This window comes from Rattus norvegicus, chromosome 6 (assembly GCF_036323735.1).
Source record: "Rattus norvegicus strain BN/NHsdMcwi chromosome 6, GRCr8, whole genome shotgun sequence".
Classification (NCBI taxonomy): Eukaryota; Metazoa; Chordata; class Mammalia; order Rodentia; family Muridae; genus Rattus; species Rattus norvegicus.
In genome coordinates this window covers 123,224,732-123,243,332 of record NC_086024.1, presented here as the reverse complement: position 1 = coordinate 123,243,332, position 18,601 = coordinate 123,224,732, and the positions used below count along the sequence as shown (strand labels likewise).

At 39.6% G+C, this 18,601-nt stretch overlaps 1 protein-coding gene across 14 annotated transcripts in view; it reads left to right on the top strand.

Moving 5' to 3' along the window:
• The window catches only part of Galc (galactosylceramidase), a 69,389-nt gene that overhangs the window by 8,692 nt on the left and 42,096 nt on the right, over positions 1–18,601 (top strand). For 8 of the 14 annotated variants that reach the window (XR_010052097.1, XM_063261959.1, XM_039112331.1 and 5 more), the window contains 5 exon segments: positions 7,240–7,308; positions 7,488–7,551; positions 9,523–9,636; positions 11,677–11,816; positions 15,493–15,531. Coding sequence is in view for 13 of the 14 variants with exons in the window: in XM_063261956.1 (XP_063118026.1) it covers positions 7,240–7,308; positions 7,488–7,551; positions 9,523–9,636; positions 11,677–11,816; positions 15,493–15,531 (426 nt within the window). In the remaining variant the exon portion in view is untranslated. 14 annotated transcript variants of the gene reach the window in all.

Below are 18,601 nucleotides of genomic sequence, written 5' to 3'. Positions count from 1 at the left end.
TGGTTCACTATTGGTTTATCTTTTCTTTATTTTTTTTTTCTTTTTCAGACTGTCATCTGAACGGAGGGTCTGTACTATCTTTTTATCTTTTAAGATAACACAAGTTTATTTACTCAAAGTGTTAGGGGCCAGAAGTCTGTAGGTGAAAGCATTGGCAAGGATGTATTCAGTGCAAAGTTTAAGGGAGAACCTGCTCTTAGCCATTCCAGACGGGTTGCTTCTGCTGCTCATTGAGTGCCTGTACTTAATATGTCTTTCCGTTTGTTCTGTTATCAGTCTTAGGTTTTGTTCATACAGCCTTGCCTTGGGAATCATTGTTAGGTCAATCTTAACAGTAGCAGGTTGAGTTTATAAAGCTTTGTGTGTGGGGGCGTACTGTTTACTTTCAGCATAGCTATTTTTGTTTTGTTTTTTTAATTTTTTATTATATATTTCTTTACTTACATTTCAAAGGTTATTCCCCTTCCCGGTTTCCTGTCCATAAGCCCCCATTCCTTCACCTCCCCCTCCCCAATACAGGTATTCCCCTATACATCCCCCTTATTGCCCTCCCCCATAGTCCCCTGCACTGGGGGGTCCAACCTTGGCAAGACCAAGGGCTTTCCCTTCCACTGGTTACCCAAGGCTATTCTCTGCTACATATGCAGTTAGAGCCTTGGGTCAGTCCATGTATAGTCTTTCGGTAGTGGTTTGTCCCTGAAAACTCTGGTTGGTTGGCATTGTTTTTATGGGGTTGCAAGCTCCTTCAGCTCTTTCAGTCCTTCCTCTAATTCCCCCAAAGGGGTCCTATTCTCAGTTTGGTGGTTTGCTGCTAGCATTGACCTCTGTATTGGACATGCTCTAGATATGTCTCTCAGGAGAGATCTATATCCAGTCCCTTTCCGGATGCATTTTTTAGCTTCATCAATCTTATCTAGTTTTGGTGGCTGTATATATATGGGCCACATGTGGGGCAGGCTCTGAATGGCCATTCCCTGAGTCACTGCTCTAAACTTTGTTTCCATATCTCCTCCTATGAATATTTTTCCCCCTTTTAAGAAGGAGTGGGAGCATCTGCATTTTGGTCATTCTTCTTCTTGAGCTTCCTGTGGTCTGTAGATTGCATCTTGGGTAATTTGAGCTTTTTGGCTAATATCCACTCATCAATGAGTGCATGCCAAGTATGTTTTTCTGTGATTGAATAACCTCACTCAGGATATTTTCTAATTCATTCCATTTGCCTATGAAATGAAGTCATTGTTTTTGATAGCTGAGTAGTACTCCATTGTGTAGATGTACCACATTTTTTGAATCTATTCCTCTGTTGAAGGGCATCTGGGTCCTTTCCAGCTTCTGGCTATTATAAAAAAGGTTGTTATGAACATAGTGGAGCATGTGTCTTTGTTGTATGTTGGAGCATCTTTTGGGTATATGCCCAAGAGAGGAATAGCTGGGTCCTCAGGTAGTGTAATGTCCAATTTTCTGAGGAACCTCCAGACTGATTTCCAGAATGGTTGTACCAGTTTGCAGTCCCACCAACAATGGAGGAGTGTTCCTCTTTCTCCACATCCTCGACAGCATCTGCTGTCACCTGAGTTTTTTTATCTTAGCCATTCTCACTGGTGTGAGGTGGAATCTCAAGGTTGTTTTGATTTGCATTTCCCTGATGACTAAGGATGTTGAACATTTCTTTAGGTGCTTTTTGGCCATTTGATAATCCTCAGCTGAGAATTCTTTGTTTAGCTCTGTAACCCATTTTTTAATAGGGTGATTTGGCTCTTTGGAATCTAACTTCTTGACTTCTTTGTATATTTTGGATATTAGCCCTCTATCAGATGTAGGACTGGTAAAGATCTTTTCCCAATCTGTTGGTTGCTGTTTTGTCCTAATGACACTGTCTTTTGCTATACAAAAGCTTTGCAGTTTTTTGAGGTCCCATTTGTCGATTCTTGATCTTAGAGCATAAGTCATTGGTGTTTTTTCAGGAAATTTTCCCCAGTGCCCATGTGTTCCAGACTCTTTCCCACTTTTTCTTCTATTAGTTTGAGTATATCTGGTTTGATGTGGAGGTCCTTGATCCACTTGTACTTAAGCTTTGTATATCGTGATAAGAATGGATCGATTTGCATTCTTCTACATGCTGACCTCCAGTTGAACCAATAGCATTTGTTGAAAATGCTATCTTTCTTCCACTGGATGGTTTTAGCTCCTTTGTCAAAGGTCAAGTGACTATAGGTGTGTGGGTTCATTTCTGGGTTGTCAATTCTGTTCCACTGATCTACCTGCCCGTCTCTGTACCAATACCATACAGTTTTTATGACTATTGCTAGAAGTTCTTTTATTGTTGAGTATAGTTTTCACTATCCTAGGTTTTTTGTTATTCCAAATGACAAATTTGCAAATTGCTCTTTCTATCTCTATAAAGAATTGAGTAGGAATTTTGATGGGGATTGCATTGAATCTGTAGATTGCTTTTGGCAAAATGGCTGTCTTTACTATATTAATCCTGCCAATCCATGAGCATGGAAGATCTTTCCATCTTCTGAGATCTTCCTCAATTTCTTTCTTCAGAGATTTGAAGTTCTTGTCATACAGATCTTTCACTTGCTTGGTTAAAGTCACACCACGATATTTTATGTAATTTGGGACTATTGTGAAGGGTGTCATTTCCTTAATTTCTTTCTCAGCCTGTTTATCCTTTGAGTAGAGGAAGGCAACTGATTTGTTTGAGTTAATTTTATACTGACACTTTGCTGAAGTTGTTTGTCAGGTTAAGTAGTTCTCTGGTGGAACTTTTGGGGTCGCTTAAGTACACTATCATATCATCTGCAAATAGTGATATTTTGATTTCTTCCCTTCCAATTTGTATCCCTTTGACCTCGTTTCACTGTCTGATTGCTCTGGCTAGGACTTCCAGTACTATATTGAATAAGTAGGGAGAGAGTGGGCAGCCTTGTCTAGTCCCTGATTTTAGTGGGATTGCTTCAAGTTTTTCTCCATTTAGTTTGATGTTAGCTACTGGTTTGCTGTATATGGCTTTTACTATGTTTAGGTATGGGCCTTGAATTCCTATTCTTTCCAGGACTTTTATCATGAAGGGGTGTTGAATTTTGTCAAATGCTTTCTCAGCATCTAATGAAATGACCATGTGGTTCTTATCTTTGAGTTTGTTTATATAGTGGATTACATTGATGGATTTTCATATATTAAACTATCCCTGCATATGAAGCCTACTTGATCATGATGGATGATCATTTTGATGTGTTCTTGGATTCGATGTGCAAGAATTTTATTGAATATTTTTGCGTCAATCTTCATTAGGGAAATTGGTCTGAAGTTCTCTTTCTTTGTTGTGTCTTTGTGTGGTTTTGGTATAAGATTAATTGTGGCTTCATAGATGGAATTCGGTAGCGCTCCGTCTGTTTCAATTTTGTGGAATAGTTTGGACAGTATTGGTCTTCTACGAAGATGTGATAGAATTCTGTACTGAACCCATCTGGACATGGGCTCTTTTTGGTTGGGAGACTTTTAATAACTGCCTCTATTTCTTTAGGAGTTATGGGGTTCTTGAGATGATTTATTTGTTCCTGATTTAACTTTGGTACCTGGTGTCTGTCTAGAAAATTGTCCATTTCCTCCAGATTTTCCAATTTTGTTGAATATAGGCTTTTGTAGTAGGAGCTGATGTTTTTTAAATTTCTTCAGATTCTGTTATGTTCCCTTTTCATTTCTGATTTTGTTAATTTGGATACACTCTTTGTGACCTCTGGTTATTCTGGCTAAGGGTTTATCTATCTTGTTGATTTTCTCAAAGAACCAGCTCCTGCTTTTTTGATTCTTTGAATAGTCCTTTTTTTTCTACTTGGTTGATTTCAGCTCTGAATTTGATTATTTCCTGCCTTCTACTTTTGGGTTTATTTATTTCTTTTTGTTCTAGAGCTTTAAGGTATGCTGTCAAGCTTCTGACATATGCCCTCCCCTGTTTCTTTTTGCAGGCACTCAGAGCTATGAGTTTTCCTCTTAGTACTGCTTTCATTGTGTCCCATAAGTTTGGGAATGTTGTATCTTCATTTTCATTAAATTCTAAGAAGTCTTTAATTTCTTTATTTCTTCCTTGACCAAGTTGTCATTGAGTAGAGCTGTTCAACTTCCTTGTATATGTGGACTTTCTGTCATTATTGTTGTTATTGAAGACCAGTCTTAGTGTGTGGTGATCTGATAGGATGCATCATAATAATAATGCATGGGATTATTTCTATCTTCCTGTATCTGTTGAGGCCTGTTTTGTGACCAATTATATGGTCAATTTTGTATAAGGTTCCATGAGGTGCTGAGAAGAAGGTATATCCTTTTGTTTTAGGATGGAATGTTCTATAAATAACTGTTAAATCCTATTGATTCATAACTTCTGTCAGTTTCTCTGTCTGTTAAATTTCTGTTTCCATGATCTATCCAGTGATGAGAGTGGGGTGTTGAAATCTCCTACTATTATCATGTGAGGTGCAATGTGTGCTTTGAGCTTTAGTAAGGTTTCTTTTATGAATTAGGTGCCCTTGCATTTGGAGCATAGATATTTAAGATTGAGAATTCATCTTGGTGGATTTTTCCTTTGATGAATATGAAGTGTCCTTCCTTATCTTTTTTAATGACTCTTGGTTGAAAGTCAATTTTATTTGATATTAGAATTGCAACTCCAGCTTGTTTCTTCAGGCCATTTGCTTGGAAAATTGTTTCCCAGGCATTTACTCTGAGGTAGTGTTTGTCTTTGTGTCTGAGGTATGTTTCCTGAATGAAGCAAAATGCTGGGTCCTCTTTATGTATCCAGTCTGTTAGTCTATGTCTTTTTACTGGGGAATTGAGTCCATTGATATTGAGATATATTAAGGAATAGTGATTGTTGCTTCCTGTTATTTTCGTTGTTAGAGGTGGAATTATGTTTGTTTGTCTCTTTTTTGGTTTCATTGCAAGGAAATTATATTCTTGCTTTCTGTACGGTGTAGTTTCTCTCCTTGTGTTGGAGTTTTCCATCTATTATACTTTGTAGGGCTGTATTTGTAGAAAGATATTACATAAATTTGGTTTTGTTATGAAATATCTTGGTTTCTCCATCTATGTTAATGGAAAGTTTTGCTAGATACAGTAACTTGGGCTCGCATTTGTGTTCTCTTAGGGTCTGTGTGACATCTGTCCAGGATCTTCTGGCTTTCATAGTCTCTGGTGAGAAGTCTGGTGTAATTCTGATAGATCTGCCTTTATGTGTCACTTGACCTTTTCCCCTTACTGCTTTTAATATTCGTTCTTTGTTTTGTGCATTTGCTGTTTTAACTATTATGTGATGGGAGGAATTTCTCTTCTGGTCCAATATATTTGGAGTTCTGTAGGCTTCTTGTATGTTTATGGAATCTCTTTCTTTAGGTTAGGGAAGTTTTCTTCTATAATTTTGTTGAATATATTTACTGGCCCCTTAAGTTGGGAGTCTTCACTTTCTTTTATACCTATTATCCTTAGGTTTGAACTTCTCATTGTGTCCTGGATTTCCCGTATGTTTTGGGCTAGAAGCTTTTTGCATTTTTCATTATCTTTGACAGTTGTGTCAATGTTTTCTATGGTATCTTCTGCCCCTGAGATTCTCTCTTCTATCTCTTGTATTCTGTTGGTGATGCTTGTGTCTATGGCTCCTTGTATCTTCCTTTGGTTTTCTATATCCAGGGTTGTCTCCCTTTGTGCTTTCTTTATTGTTTCTATTTCCATTTTCAATTCTGTCACCTGTTTGATTGTGCTTTCCTATAATTCTTTCAGTGATTTTTGTGTTTCCTCTCTAATGGCTTCTACTTGTTTACTTGTGCTTTCCTGCATTTCTCTAAGGGTGTTCTTTATGTCTTTCTTTATTTAAGTCCTCCATTATTATCAAACAATGTGATTTCAAATCTAAATCTTGCTTTTCTGGTGTGTTCAGATATCCTGTGGGAGAACTGGGCTTTGCTGATGCCAAGTAGTCTTGGTTTCTGTTGATTAGGTTCCTGTGCTTGCCTCTAGTCATTGGGTTGTCTCTGGTGTTTGCTTGTCTTGCTGTTTCTGGGAGTGACTTGGCCCTGCTATAGGCCTCTGTGTCAGCACTCCTGTAGAACTGTTTTCCTGTTTTCTTTCATCCTTTTCCAAGAACAGGTGCTCTGCTCTGAGCTGTGGCAGCGTTCCTGGAGACTGTCTTCCAGCTCTAGGCGTGGGCAGGAATCAAAGGGTCCTGTGCCTGATTGCTTGTGTAGGTCTTTGCACCCAGTGGGCACAGTTGGCACTATACGATTCCCTCTTGGGTCTGGATTGTAGGCAGAGGGTATGCTCCTCTGACTTCTCAGGAGTCCACACTTCTGAGGTTCCAGCTCTCTCCCTCATGGGATTTGGGTGCAGGGAGCTGTTTGGCTGGATCAATTCAGTCCTGGGCGCAGACCAGAACCACAGGTACCAGCGGCTGTCTGTTCCTATATCCCTCTGTCCAAATGCACTGTGCAGTTTCCCCTTGGACCAGGGATGTGGGCCGAGGTGTGCAGAGGTGGCAGTCTGTCCTGTGGCCTCGGGATGTCTGCCTCAGGATAGCTCTTAACATGGCTGTAAGATATTGATGGGTAAAACTGTCTGAGATTCATCTAATTTATCCTAGCCCCCAGATGAGTGCTCTTAGGATAGAATATTTCAGTTTCAAGATACATTTAGAATCATGTTTATAATAGCTATTTTTCTTGTTGATATGATGAGACACCCCAAAAACAATATAAGGCTCCCAGTTTGAGGGTTTGGTTCATCATGGCAGCTGGTCACATCATAGCTGCAGTTAGCACATAGATGATCGCCAGTGCTCAAGTAGCCTTCTTAGATTTTATACATTTTGAGGTGTCAGCCCATGAAATGTTTCTACTCACATTCAGGGTGGGCCTTCCTACTTCAGTTAACTCTAGAAGCTCAGTCACAGACACACCCAGAAGATTTTCTCCCCAGTGATAGATATTCCATCCTGTCAGGTTGACAATGCTGACCATCACAATGTTTTAATGGCTTATCACTCAACCAACTCTTACACCATCATAAAACCTCTTAACTCTCGGAAAAACAATAGGCTTGTGCACCCAGTGATTGGGTACAGACCAATAGCATGGCAAACGACTTTCCACAGACTGGTATGTGTGTGTGTGCATGTGTGTGTGTACACTATAGACAAATACAGAAGATTATAATTGTTTTGATATTTTTGAAAACTTTTTTTCCCAGGCAACCTCCCGGCTTCTAGTAAATTACCCAGAGCCCTATCGTTCTGAAATACTGGATTATCTATTTAAGGTAAGGAAAAATCATCACCTAATGGGCCTGTGGTGTTTTTAAAGTACATGGTGAAGTCCAGCCTTGGCATTTCTCAGCTTTCTGATAGAAGTTTGGCTCTTCTTCCACCGTACTGCCCAAGGCCTCTAGGAGGTTTTGCATGACGGATCACACTAATAACACTGTTACTTTTTCCATAGCCAAACTTCGGTGCCTCTCTGCATATTCTAAAAGTGGAAATAGGTGGCGATGGACAAACAACAGGTAGGGGGATTTGGGACAAGCGGTTTCCCTGACATTTTACCTCTACTTAAACATATGGGACAGAAGGAAGATAGCCTCATTCTCTTCAGCAGACTGAGCTTTACTTTTCTCCTTTTCCACTTTTCAGGTGTGAATTGCATACTTTGTGCTGGGTGACATCAAATTGCCGGTCTGGCTTTTCTTATTTTTATTTTTAAGAATCATGTTAAATGCAAAATTTCCAAAATAGTATTGAGACTCTGCATTGCTCATTTAGTTGATGTAGTCATTAGAGAAACAAATCCAGTTTTCTAAAAATCATGCACATTTGGAATTTTATGGAAAAGTTATGAGAATAATTTAATTATGCATAGAATATGTTAGATGTAATTAACTTTAAAAATGTACTTAAAATACATCAAATGTACTTTAGAGACACAGATATTGCTTTAAAAAAACAAACATCATTTAAATAAAGACACAACCATAACAAAATTTCAAAGTACTTCTCTCAGTAATTAGATATATTTTATGTTTATAGATCAAGTCCAGTAATATTACTTGAGAGTATTTTCTGTATATTTGTCTTCCTGCTAGTGATTTCAAGGTAATTTTTTAAAAAGGTTTTACTTTTAAGCTATGAATATAAATGTATTGTCCATGTACATTCTTAGTGCCTGCAGAGGCCAGAAGAGAGTGTTGGACTTCCTGACAGGAGAGGTTTCGATAATTGTTAAACCATCAAATGGGTGCTGGGAGCCGAGCCCTTGCTCTCTAGAAGAGCAGCCTTTATGCCGAGTCTCATCTGAAGATGTACTCTTACTGGAGCTTTAGCACAAAAGCCCTGGCTTCCAGTGTAATAAACTAGGTTTGGCCCCTTATCAGGGACATGGCAGTGGTGATGACAGGACCCATGGCTTGTCTGGGGAGCGACAGGACTTTGACACTTTATTGAAAAGGGGAATGATCTTTCATCTGTGGTTTGGTTAGCAGGAGTTGTCATAGTTGGCAGAGTAGGTAACCGTCTGTGGTCAGGCTGTGGTCAGATGAACAGCTGGAACCTCCTAACAGAAGCTTTTCTCAGAAAAAAAAATGTCCTATGTTAAAGCCTTCTAGACCAGGAGCTAAGGCTGATGCAGTGCATTTGCTGAAGCTGAGTTAGAGATAGCGACACATTAGGGCAGCTCTCAGGAGTTCTCATGCTGACATTGAAGAAGAACTGGGCTGGCAGGATCTCCCTCCTCATAAGGCCCCACTTAGCAAAGACTGGTGTCTGTGAACCATGAGTGCACATGAGGACATTGGCCTCAGAGGCCCACCTCTGGCCTTGGTGTTTCCTCTGCTGGATGGGTGCTAGCACAGGACTTTGATATCACTGTGGTAGGCATATACATTTACCTTGTCTTAGAGCTTGCTGTATCAGGACATTGTGGAATATAAGGATTGGGGCTCAGGAGTACAGGGATTCACAGCCAAGGTTGAGAGGGGCATGCACTTGAGGTTGGGAAACCTCAGGAAGATTGAACACTCAGCAGAACTTAGTGCTGGGATTTTTCAGTAATAAAATGTGATAGCATTTCTCTCCGTACTGCTTTGAAAATAACATTATGGCTTTATTATTTAAGAACTGTACTGTGTTTAAGATAATAAAAATATGAAAAAGATACTTTGCAAAGCCACCTTCTTACAAAATTCTCATCTGTAACAACTTTTGAACCAGACTTAAGAGTACAAGAAAAGTACCACTTTAAAAAATTGTTTTAGTATGTGTTTGCATGCAAGTGTGTGTGTGAGTGTATGTGTGAGAGTGAGACTGTGTGAGTGTGAGTGTGAGACTATGTGTGTGAGTGTGAGTGTGAGACTGTGCGTGTGTGTGTGTGTGTGTGTGTGTGTGTAAGAGAGAAAGAGACTATATGTATATGTGTATGTTCTTCAGAGGCTCTGGAAAGCACATCCTTGGGTCATGTCCTTCCTTTTGCTCTCCCTATTCAGACGGCACTGAACCCTCCCACATGCACTATGAGCTAGATGAGAATTATTTCCGAGGCTATGAGTGGTGGCTAATGAAGGAAGCTAAGAAGAGGAACCCAAATATTATACTTATGGGTAAGGTAAAGTGCTTAGCCTTCTCTTTTCCTTTCACTCTTAAATTTGGACTCATGTGTGTGAAGTCTCTTTTATTATTAAAGCACTAATTTTTTGATATTACCTCTGTACTACCAGCTATGAAGCATATACCAGGAGTGAAATTTCATTGTCACTGTTTATCATGTTGTATATCCATGCCTTGATTGATTGATTGATTGTTTGATTTTTGAGACAGAGTCTCCTTTTGTGACCTAGGGTATCCTGGACCTTGCTATTACCCCAGACTGACCTCTACCTTATTCTCCTGCTGTCTCAGAAGTGCTAGGCTTCCCATCATGCCTGGCTTGTTATTTTAAACCTTGCTTTCCTAGGGTTTCTATTGCTGTGATGAAATACAATGACAGACAATGCAAGTTGCATTGTTGTTGTTGTTGTTTGTGTGTTTTTCTGCAGTACACTTCTGGATCACTGATTGTCATTGAAGGAAGTCAGGACAGGACCCTGGAGGCAGGAGCTGATACAAAGGCCATGGAAGAATGCTGCTTTACTAGCTTGCTCAACATGGCTTACTCAGCCTCCCTTTTTATAGAACTCAGAACTACCAGCCCAGGAATGGTACAACCCACAATGGGTTGGGCTCTTCTCCATCAATCACTAGTTAAGAAAATGCCCTACAGGCTTACATACAGCCCGACCTTGTAGAGTCTTTTTCTTGATTGAGCTTTCCTCCTCTTTGATGACTAGCTTGTGTTAAGTTGACATAAAACTGTCTGGCAGTCTTGTTGATGTTAAGGTCACCAGAGACTGAGGATTCTAAACAAATCCGGTGGTGTCCAGTTTCTACCCATATTAGGTTATTAGCTTCGGACACACTGGATACTTGCTCAAGCTGGCTTGTGTTCATTTCACAATTCTTAGCAGCAGGAAGTGCTTTAAATAGCCAGAGCATAGGGCTTTTATCACTTGAAGTAAATTTGCTCTTTTGATTACATTCAGACTGAGATAAATCAAATTATGGCTTATTTTAAGTACCTTGTTACTGAAAATTAGTTCTCTTGATAATTAAAGCCAAAGAGTATTGCTTCCCAAAATGAAAGAACAGTGAAGAGTGTAGTTCTCCAAGTGGGTTTTTATGAGAGATTCCAAAAGTGTTTGGAAGAGTCTGAGCATCACTCCCTTGAGCGCGTGCTCCCCATTGTCCCGTTTCCAAGGTGAGACCTCATGTAAGTGTACACGCTGGGCATGCTAAACCACATCCCAGCCAAGGCTCACATGGCAGACTCACCTTCCCCCGTGAGCAGCTCATTGTTTTAAATGTTCTGTTGTTTCAGTGTCACACTTTTCATGTAGTGAAATTAGCTTAGAAAAAAATACTGTGCTGGGTTGATTTTGGTTCTTTTAGCAGCAAACTAGATTGGTAATTTTCAAATATTGTAGTTGAGGTAGGAATTATCACTAGTGCCTTCCGGTGCTTTCTCCTAAGGTCACAGGCAAGAGTTACTGAAGGTCATGCACGTGGGTGACTTCCCTCCCTCAGCAGCACTTTCCTGACTTGGCATTTATGTGCTTACCTAATGGTCCAGTTAGCTTTGCTGATCTTGGTTGCCTGACAATTTAACCTTAGTTTGTAAGATGATATCCTTGTGAATGAGACCTTCATTTTGCACTTATCACGTTAGGGTTGTTTTGGAAGAAGCCTTTCAGGGTTTCCCTGTTTGACCACAGAAAACAGGAGTGTAATATTGAACATTCCTATAGAGAACAGAGATGTTAAAACGTGCATTTCTTTGTTAGAAAATGCTGTGAGGGAGTCGTTTTTTATTTAATTTCATTTTCTTGAAAGGAATATACAGTTGGAAGTAGAGGGCACAGCTATAAGGGTCAGTAAGAACGCTTGGTTTTTACTGAATAGAGACCATTTTTACATTTGTGTGTGGTAGAGTCTTTCCTTTGAGCCAGCCTTGTGGTGGCCTTTGCCTAGTACACTGTTTTCTCACTTGTCCTAGTGGTGCCAGCATGGTTTCACACGCTCCTCTTTCACCTTTGTTCTCCCTGCAGGGTTGCCATGGTCATTCCCTGGATGGCTGGGCAAAGGCTTCAGTTGGCCTTATGTAAATCTTCAGCTGACTGCCTTCTATATTGTGAGATGGATTTTGGGTGCCAAGCATTATCATGACCTGGACATTGATTATATTGGGGTTAGTAACACATTTTTAACACACTTTAATTTTATTTTTGTATATGTATGTATAATTTTAGAAAGTAATTTGATTCAATTTTGATTTATTAAAAAGATTTATGGGCTGGAGTGATGGCTCAGTGGTTAAGAGCACTGACTGGTCTTCTAGAGGTCCTGAGTTCATTTCCTAGCAGCAACATGGTGGCTTGCAAACATCTGTCGTGGGATCCAACACCTTCTTCTGGTGTGTCTGAAAATGGCTATGGGGTACTCATATAAATAAAATAAATAAATCTTAAAAAATTTACAGCCATATTTTAGGTATAGGCAAATACACTTTATATATTGCATAATACCATAGCAGGGTATCTTGATATAGGTTTTTTTTTTAATTATTATTTATGTATATGGGTGTTTTGCTTGCTTGTATGTCTATGAGCATGTGCATGTAGTATCCTCATAGGCCAGTGGAGGACATCATGTCTCCCGGACCTGGGAATTACAGATAGTTGTGAACCCGATTGTAGCTACTGGGTCTTGAACCAAAGATCTCTGCAAGAGCGAGCGGTCAGTACTCTTAACTACCCAGCCACCTCTCCAGCCCCTTGTTATAGTTTTAAGAAGGAAAACAGGGAAATACTTTAGGTTACAAAATTCAGACCAGATTTTAAAAAGTACTCTTTCTAAATTGATAAATAGAAAAATGTGTTCGGAGACTGGTTTTATTTAATTCCTAGTCAATGGGGTTGAGAGGAAGCCCAAGGTGTATATCCTTGGTTTAAAACAAAACAACCCCCCAAACCAATGTTGCCCTTTTCAGGGAATGTATAAATAGTTCTTGTTATTTCAGTAGAAAGAAACTTGAGCACCTATATCTACCATGAGAAAACGAAACTAAACCTGCTATGATGGAGTTGAAACAAAGAAAAAAGACTCAGTCCTTCCTCCTACTTAATGCTTGAACTGTGACTCTTTGTTGACTAACCCTTTTGTGTCATGAGACTGATTTATTATTTTGGTGTCTGATAACATTATGAATGAACTGCAGCTGACCTCTTATTGCTTTTCTTTGTCAATCTAAATTATTCTTGCCTTTGAACAGTACGAATATTTTCCTCTTTTAAATTTTTTCACAGTAAAACATTTTTAATTAGAAAGTTTTCTTTTTCTAATTTTACTTTTGAGATTATAATATAATCTCACGTGACTCTCTTTCCTTGGCTTTCCCCAAGTCCTCTCACATACCACTCCTGACTCTCCTGGACATTCACAGCCCCTCTTTTCCCCACTAATTGTTCTTGCAAGCATATGTGTGTATGCATATATATTCCCACATATAGCCTGTTCAGTCCATATAATGTATTGCATGTATGTTTTCAGGGCTGACCATTTGGTCTTAGACAACCAATTGGTGTGCTGTTCTCTGGGGAAGACCACCCCTCCCCCTCAAAGCTTTCCTCAGTTGCCTGGAGTTCTTTGAGGCCTCATGCTTCCCCTGCACATCGAATGTCTATTGGTATTGTCCTTGTTGAGCTCACATTTATGCAGTCATAGTCGGGAGACTTTCTGGGTGTCATTTGTGACATTCCTAGGAGTCACAGTCTCAAAGCAAACTTCCTGAGCATCTAGCTCTTGCAATCTTACTCCTCTGTCCACTGGAATGTTGTCTGAACTTGGGTGTGTATGGGAGTGTTTGTAGATCTAGCCATTGGGGCGGGACTCCACAAGTCTGCATTTTAATTGGCTGTGGTTAGGATTTTTTTTTTTTATTCATAAAATCCAATTCAAATTCTCCTTCGAAGCCTTTGTTGTTGATGTTTGTTTGTTTTGGTTCTGTTTTGTCTGTTTTGTTTTGGGGTTTGTTTTCTAAGTCAGGGTTTCTGTGTGTGGAGTTGACTGTCCTAGAACTAGCCAGGTTGGCCTTGCCTCTGTCTCCCAAGTGCTGAGACTAAAGGTGTGTGACATCACCGCCTGGCTTTCCTTTAAAGGTTTTATCTAGTTTTTAAACAACAATGTGGTTCCTTTTTACTTTAAAACTTATTCTTAATTTGTTGAGTTTTCTGTTAGTGCCCTGAACCAGAGATCAAAGTGTCTCTTTTTTTTAAATAAAGAGCTAGTGCATAAATATTAAATTGGTGTTGCTATGTCATTGGCAGTATAAGATACATACACATTCACAGTGTGACTGTTTCATACTGAAGCTGTTTTTCACTCTTCTTAGACTTTGAAAATATAAGTGATGGACAAGATTTTGCAGGCTGCTAGAAATCTGCCTCCTTCTGTCCTAAACTGTTACTTAGCGTCCTTTAATGTGTTAAAAGGTATAAAACGTTATATTGCAGCTTTACTGAGTTTGACTGTTGGATGCTAGCCACATACTTCAAACTGTACCCCAAAAGTCTCACACATAGCCATAGTGGGTCTCCATAAGCATTTGCATTTGAATACACCGTTGACTAAGATTGATGTTGTATTGAAGTTTTCATGCACTCACAGTATAAATTATCAGTCAACTTGTCCAGAGTTTCTGCTGTGTGGTAGAAGAGTGGCTGCCATGTTCCAGCAGCATCCTGAGCTCTTCAGCGAGAGACCAACACTGATGCAGATCCATGATCTTCTTATGGGATGGTTAAGGCATGAGGATGAGTCATGGTCGCAGGAAGGCAGTCAAGACACACTGCTTTTGCTCTCCTTTTTCAAAGTAGAACTGACAGTTTGTATCTGGGAACTTTTTTGTTAAATGTTGGTACGTTTAACCCATTAGTGTGATAAAATGCAGATGGATCTCTGAGATTTCTGATATGGTACAGTCACAAAATATTTCCTGTGAATCATGGTAAACGGTCTCATTTTAGTCTCTGGTTAGTTGCACACAGTGAGGTAGCACTTTTTAGATAAGCTCTTTATCACACCTAGGCTCATGTCTAGACTACAAGACTAAGAGCCCAGAAGTTCCCTTCCAGCACTGAAACCACACCCTCATGATTCTGAACGTAGGAGAGCAAAGCGTGTTTCCTTGTACACTTCCTCAGGAAGATCCTGCTCTTGTGTTCTTGCAGGCCATTGCATTGCTCTGCATACACAAATTCCCTCTAAGATTCCTTCTAACCATTCCATGATAAATACTTTGCTTTTTACTATGTCTGCATATTAGAATTATTTCAATGATTCTCACACCTGTTTGTTCTCCAATGTCCAATGTAAGCTTTGTGCACATTATAATTCTAATATTTTTTACATCAATATTCTGTTGATGGAAAGCTCTGGAATAAATGCCTTATTTTGAAAAAAAAATTATGTCTATGAATGTTTGGCTGTGTATGTGTATATGTGTACCACATGTATGCCTGCTGTCCATAGTGGCCAGAGAGGGCCCTGCATCTCCTGGAACTGTAGTTGGAGATGTTGTTGGGCACTGTGGTGTGCTGGGAAATGACTTCTGTCCTCTAAGAGAGCAAAAATGCTCTTTCTAGCCCCAGAAATGGCTTTTTGAAAAATATTTTTAAAATCTTTTTTCAAAACTGTAAGCTGTTAAAAGTCATTTGGCTTTATAAAAGTCTAAATTGTATGACAGCAGTTTTTAAAGATTGGAAGCTTACTCACCAGGTAAATGAGGTGTGATGCCTCAATGATTGTGTTCATTTTCTGACATTTGAAAAGTTTCATTTCAGACATTTTGAATTTTTGTTTTGCAGATATGGAATGAAAGGCCGTTTGATGCCAACTATATAAAGGTTTGTAAAACTAATCTCTTTTTGCTTATACTTCATACAAGGAAATTTGGAGGACAGTTAGATAGAAACCTTATTTTTTGACAGCATAGTTAATTTGCTAGATGTGACATAAAGTTAGGAGTAATGTCTATACCCCTAGTATTGAAGAATATGTATAGAACTCTTCATCCGGAATGGCCTATATATGAAGAGTTGGGTTGAGCATTCCTTTTACTTTGGACTAGGGTGTGGTTGTGGATAACGGTGGGATTCACACTCACTGCTTCTACCATCAGCATCAGAAGAAACAAAACAAAACAAAAAAGCATTAGGGAGGCAAACTTCCGCACATCTGTGATCCTAGTCCTCGGGAGGCAGAGCCAGGGCTCTGAGGTTGTGAGGACAGCCTGGTCTACACAGTGAAGTCAGTGATATATAGAGAGACCCGATCTCAACAAACAAACCTGTTATGCACAGATATGTACATATTTATCTGTATGATCTTAATTTAGAATCCTGATAAACATTACAACAATTGGATTATTTTGGATTTTAAAGACTCAAGAAATTTAGTTTTATTCTTTATCCTATTTCTGAATTTCTTTGAAATCCTCATCATGTTGGTGGAGTTTGTTCTAGTTACATTTTTGGCTGTTATAAGATACTCTGACCAAAAGCAACTTTGGGAGGGAAAGACCTTATTTGGCTTGTATTTCTAGGTTAGTCCATCACTGAGCCAGTGCCAGCTTCAGGAGCATGAGCAGAGAGTGTGGGGAAGTGCTGGTTGTTGGCGCACCCTTGGGTTCATGATTCACCAGCTTCCTTTCACAGCCTGGACCATCTGTCTAGGGATGGAGCCGCCCATAGTGGATTGGGCCTTCCTGTATTAGTTAGCAGTCAGGGTAATCCCCCACAAACATGAGCATAGGGAAATGCCTCAGGCGAGACTCTCATGGGACTCTAGCCTGTGTCCAGGTGACAGTTGTAGGTAAGTATATGTTATATAACATGTTATAGACAGAATATGTTACATAACATAATTCTGTGTGAAATCCCTGAAGAGGTAGTCCGCAGTATTTAAAAATCTTATCCTGCACTACTTTTCTCAGGCCATTTTAGCACCTTCAAGTCCCTCCCAGGAGGCAGCTGCTCTTGTTGTCAGTTTTAGGAAACAGACAATTGCACGTTTTGATTCCTGCCATTGGAAGAGCCCAGCAGTTTTACCTTTTGGATTTAGATGTTTACTAGCTTATTTTTTTTATCTCTATTTGTCTTGTCAGTAGGGTACTGTGGCATGCTGTGGTAGATTCATTTTTTAACAAATCTGCATTAGAAGGAGGCAGGGTATTGTTTTGAGGAGATTCATGGTTGCCACAGTAAGGTGACTCAGAGTCAGTGCCAGGCTGCAGGCATGATGTAGGATGGTCAAAAAAGTGATGTCAGCGAAGTGGCAAAGATTAAAAGGTAGTTTATTCTGGAGACAAATGCAAGTTACATGGTAGGGCTAAGAACACAGATTTATCTTACTCCAAATTTCATGTTCAGTGTGGAAGCAGATTTATGAAATTCCATAGTAACAGAATAAAGAAAGTCATAAACGGAGATACTTGTCAAATGCATTAGTAGAAACATTAAGTAGGCGGTCACAGCAAAACAGAAAGATCAACTGTAGGCATCAGATGTGGTCTGATAACACTTTGGGCCTGTTGACTGGTAGAAAACAGGAAGTAGTTCAGTACTACATCCCCAGATGTTTTATCTGTTGGATGTGGAGAGTTAGAGGGCTAAAGGTAGCCTATGAATTATACTTAAGCTCTGGGCCTGGCACCTCCCAGCCTCTCCCCAGAACTGAAGTTCTGATCAGTCTCCACATCTTGCTGTGAGTGTTTGTTCACAGAGGGGCCGGGTTGGTATGGGAGATGGCACCGTGGGTCTACTACAAAACTGAAGCCCAAGCTCCTTAGTGGGAGAGCATGAGCTTTGTGAGTCAGAAAGAGGCAGGAACAGAAGCCCAAGTTAGTGCATGCCTAGTGTAGTATCCATGATAGGGTTTGTTTCATTTGGGGGACATTAGAATTATTAACAGTTGGTTTCCAGTTTCTTTTAAGTTAGTGATTGAATTGTTGCTCTAAGATCCACTAGCAGTGTTTTTGAGTAGTCAGACTTCATTTATTTTTCTTCTGACCTTGGATTTTCCTAAATGTCTCAGGATATAGATGCATGTAATCTATGCCTTCCACTTTTAGAGCAGGAGGGTTTATTGGATTCTGTGATCTTTTGAAATTCCTATTGCAGAGTGACCTTAGGTCAGCTCATGTGGCCTTAACGAATACATAGCCTCTATTGTGCGGTGAGATGTCCTCTGGAGAGAGGGTTTGTTCTTAAGGATTGAATATATATAATACCAGTTATTTATGTATTCTGTCAAATGTACCAGTTCTTTTGGGATCATTTTTGCTATGTAGGTATGTTTAAGATTGACTTCGGTTTCATGGTAATTTGTAGTTATGGTGTCTGGGAACTCCCTTGTAGAATATGAGGGTTTTAGACAGATGTGAATGTGTGAATCTCTGGGCCTCTAAGACCTGCCTTCTTTAGCGTAAGTAGTTAGGTGGGTGTGGCTTTGGGGAGGGCCAGGTGCTCAATTAAGATGCATTTGAGATGCCACGGACTCTGCACAGAGTGCTGTAAATCATACTGACTGTGGGATCGGAACTCATCCATGAATCATAGCTTACAGATTATGGGCACTTAGAAATATGCACAAAATTCCTGATGATTGTTTAAGAGTAAGTTTATGAAGACTAGAAGTGTTGACAGTGATAAATGAATGCAAAATTGACTAAGTTTTTTTTCTTTTCTGTAAGAATAAGAAAAAACTTGAGTAATGAAACAGAAAATTTGATTTCCTGGTGTAGGCTGAGGGATTGATTCTTCATCTCCTGGCCTTTTGGGTTCAACTGAGAGTCTTTGAGAGATGGATTCCACTTGTCATCTATCTGTCATTATGTTTCCTAACCTAGTACAGTATACAATATCATAAGTTTAAGAAATCTATTGTAAAGTACACCATGGATTTAATTACAGAATT